The 1,731-nt window shown below is 56.7% G+C and overlaps 1 protein-coding gene across 1 annotated transcript in view; it reads right to left on the bottom strand.

Moving 5' to 3' along the window:
- Nucleotides 1-246: 246 nt before the first annotated feature.
- The window catches only part of NOL4L (nucleolar protein 4-like), a gene marked incomplete at its 5' end in the record, with an annotated part of 3,849 nt that continues 2,364 nt past the window's right edge, over nt 247-1,731 (bottom strand). Inside the window, one exon of the mRNA XM_009867109.1 lies at nt 247-898. Within this exon, the coding sequence (XP_009865411.1) occupies nt 699-898 (200 nt within the window). The remainder of the gene's footprint in view (nt 899-1,731) is intronic.

Below are 1,731 nucleotides of genomic sequence, written 5' to 3'. Positions count from 1 at the left end.
GGGAAGGTCTAAGCGGGACACTTTGCTTGCTCCGTTGTTCCGCTGCCGCCTACGCTGACAGGAGGGTGAGCAGCCTCGAAGTCTCGGGCTGGGTGGCAAACTGCGGGACAAGGGCTCCCCAGAGAGACAGGCAGAGCTGCCTGGGAATTAGTAGTGTAGTGATATGGAATGTGTTATTTCACAGGAATAAATTCCTTCTGATCAGACAGACAAAAAAACTGGCAATCTGTACAAACTCAAAAGAATCCATTTTCAGAAAAATAAATTACTAAGGGGAGAGGAGGGTCCATTTCTCAATAAATACGTGATTCAGCTCACCTAAGACTTGGAAATTATCTGGGGAGGGGAATCTAACATTTGGGTCCACAAAGGTTATTCTAAATACATCTGCAGCCCCAAACCTCCCCAGGCTCCCTTCTGCCCTTGAAAGTCCCACATCCTTCCAAGCCGCAGGTTTGGCTTCTGGTCGGCCGGCCGCACGGGGGATGGTACGCGTCCAAAACGTGTCCTTGTGCCTGAAGTCCCAGGTGCTTGGAGTGTAAAAGAAAACAGGTCTTTTGGATTCCACCTTCTAAAACTACATGTACCCGCCGCTTCACGGGAGGACGATGGTGGTCCTGAGCAGGACGCCGCTGGGAGCCTCTTCCTAGCAGGTATAAATTGTCTTCTCGACAGAGGAGCGATGCAGACACGGGGAGTCAGTTCTGCTGTAAAATGAGGTTTTCCAGTTCGTCTGCAGATCGAAGCAGAAACGCCGCCGACTCTCGGTAGCCGGCGATGAGCTGCCGCACCGCGCTGATCTCCGTGGGGCTGAGCTGGGCAGCCTGCATTCCCCTGCTGGTGCTGTTGGAGGGGGCCGTGCTGGAGGCCCCACCTTTCATGCTGAGGTCGGTCGGACCTGCCAAGGAAAAGCGAGAGGGAAGCTCAGGCAGAGCAGTCTCGCCCGTGTCTGTCCCACCATGGGGAGATTCCCTGGGGGAGCTGCCGCTCCTGGGCCTCTGCAGCTGTCCCAGGTCACACCCCCCGCACTGCTACAGATCTGCAAAAAGTCACGAAATTATCGAGTCCTCCAAGAGGCAGGAACATTGCAGCTGCTGCAGGCACGACTGCAGCCCTGTCTGCGTGGCTTTGCCTGGAAGGCTTTGGCAGGAAAGCCAGGCTACAGCTCAAGGAGTGGCACAGCCAGGTAAAGCAGGGGAAACACAGAATTTAGCTTCATGTTGGACTAGGAGAAGCCAAACAAGGTGCAACAACCACACAATCAACGAGACATGAAGAGGGAAGCTGTGTGTTAGAGCTGTGGCACTAGTTTTGGAGAGGAGGCAGGAGAGGCTGCAGCTGGGGGTAAGGAGAAAGAGAAGACACTGAACTAATCAACCCCTTGGCTCCGGACTGGAGTGGCACAGGGTGATGGAGCTGCTGGTGATGCTGGAGAAAGGCTTCAGGAGGGCTGAGCTCCTGCTGGGTGGCCTCACACCAGGGTGGGACACCAAGGAGGGTCCGGGCGGTGCAGCAGTTTGCAGAGCAGCCCCCCCAGACCAGGTGGGTCCCGCTGGGAGGGGCGGCAGGGAGGGGAGTGCGTCGCCCCAGGGCGGCGAGGAAAGTGGCCAAGGGAAAGCAAGGCCAGAGCAGCAAATGCTGTGGGAGGGGTGGCACCAGCAGAGAACTTCCACGCCAGGCTGATCAGCCCTGCCAAGGGGAGGAGGAAGAGGAGGCTCTCATGCGAAAGCA

Source organism: Apaloderma vittatum, unplaced genomic scaffold (genome assembly GCF_000703405.1).
Source record: "Apaloderma vittatum isolate BGI_N311 unplaced genomic scaffold, ASM70340v1 scaffold14963, whole genome shotgun sequence".
NCBI classification, from domain to species: Eukaryota; Metazoa; Chordata; class Aves; order Trogoniformes; family Trogonidae; genus Apaloderma; species Apaloderma vittatum.
Note: the sequence above shows the minus strand (reverse complement) of the source record. Positions and strands in the feature narration are given on the sequence as shown.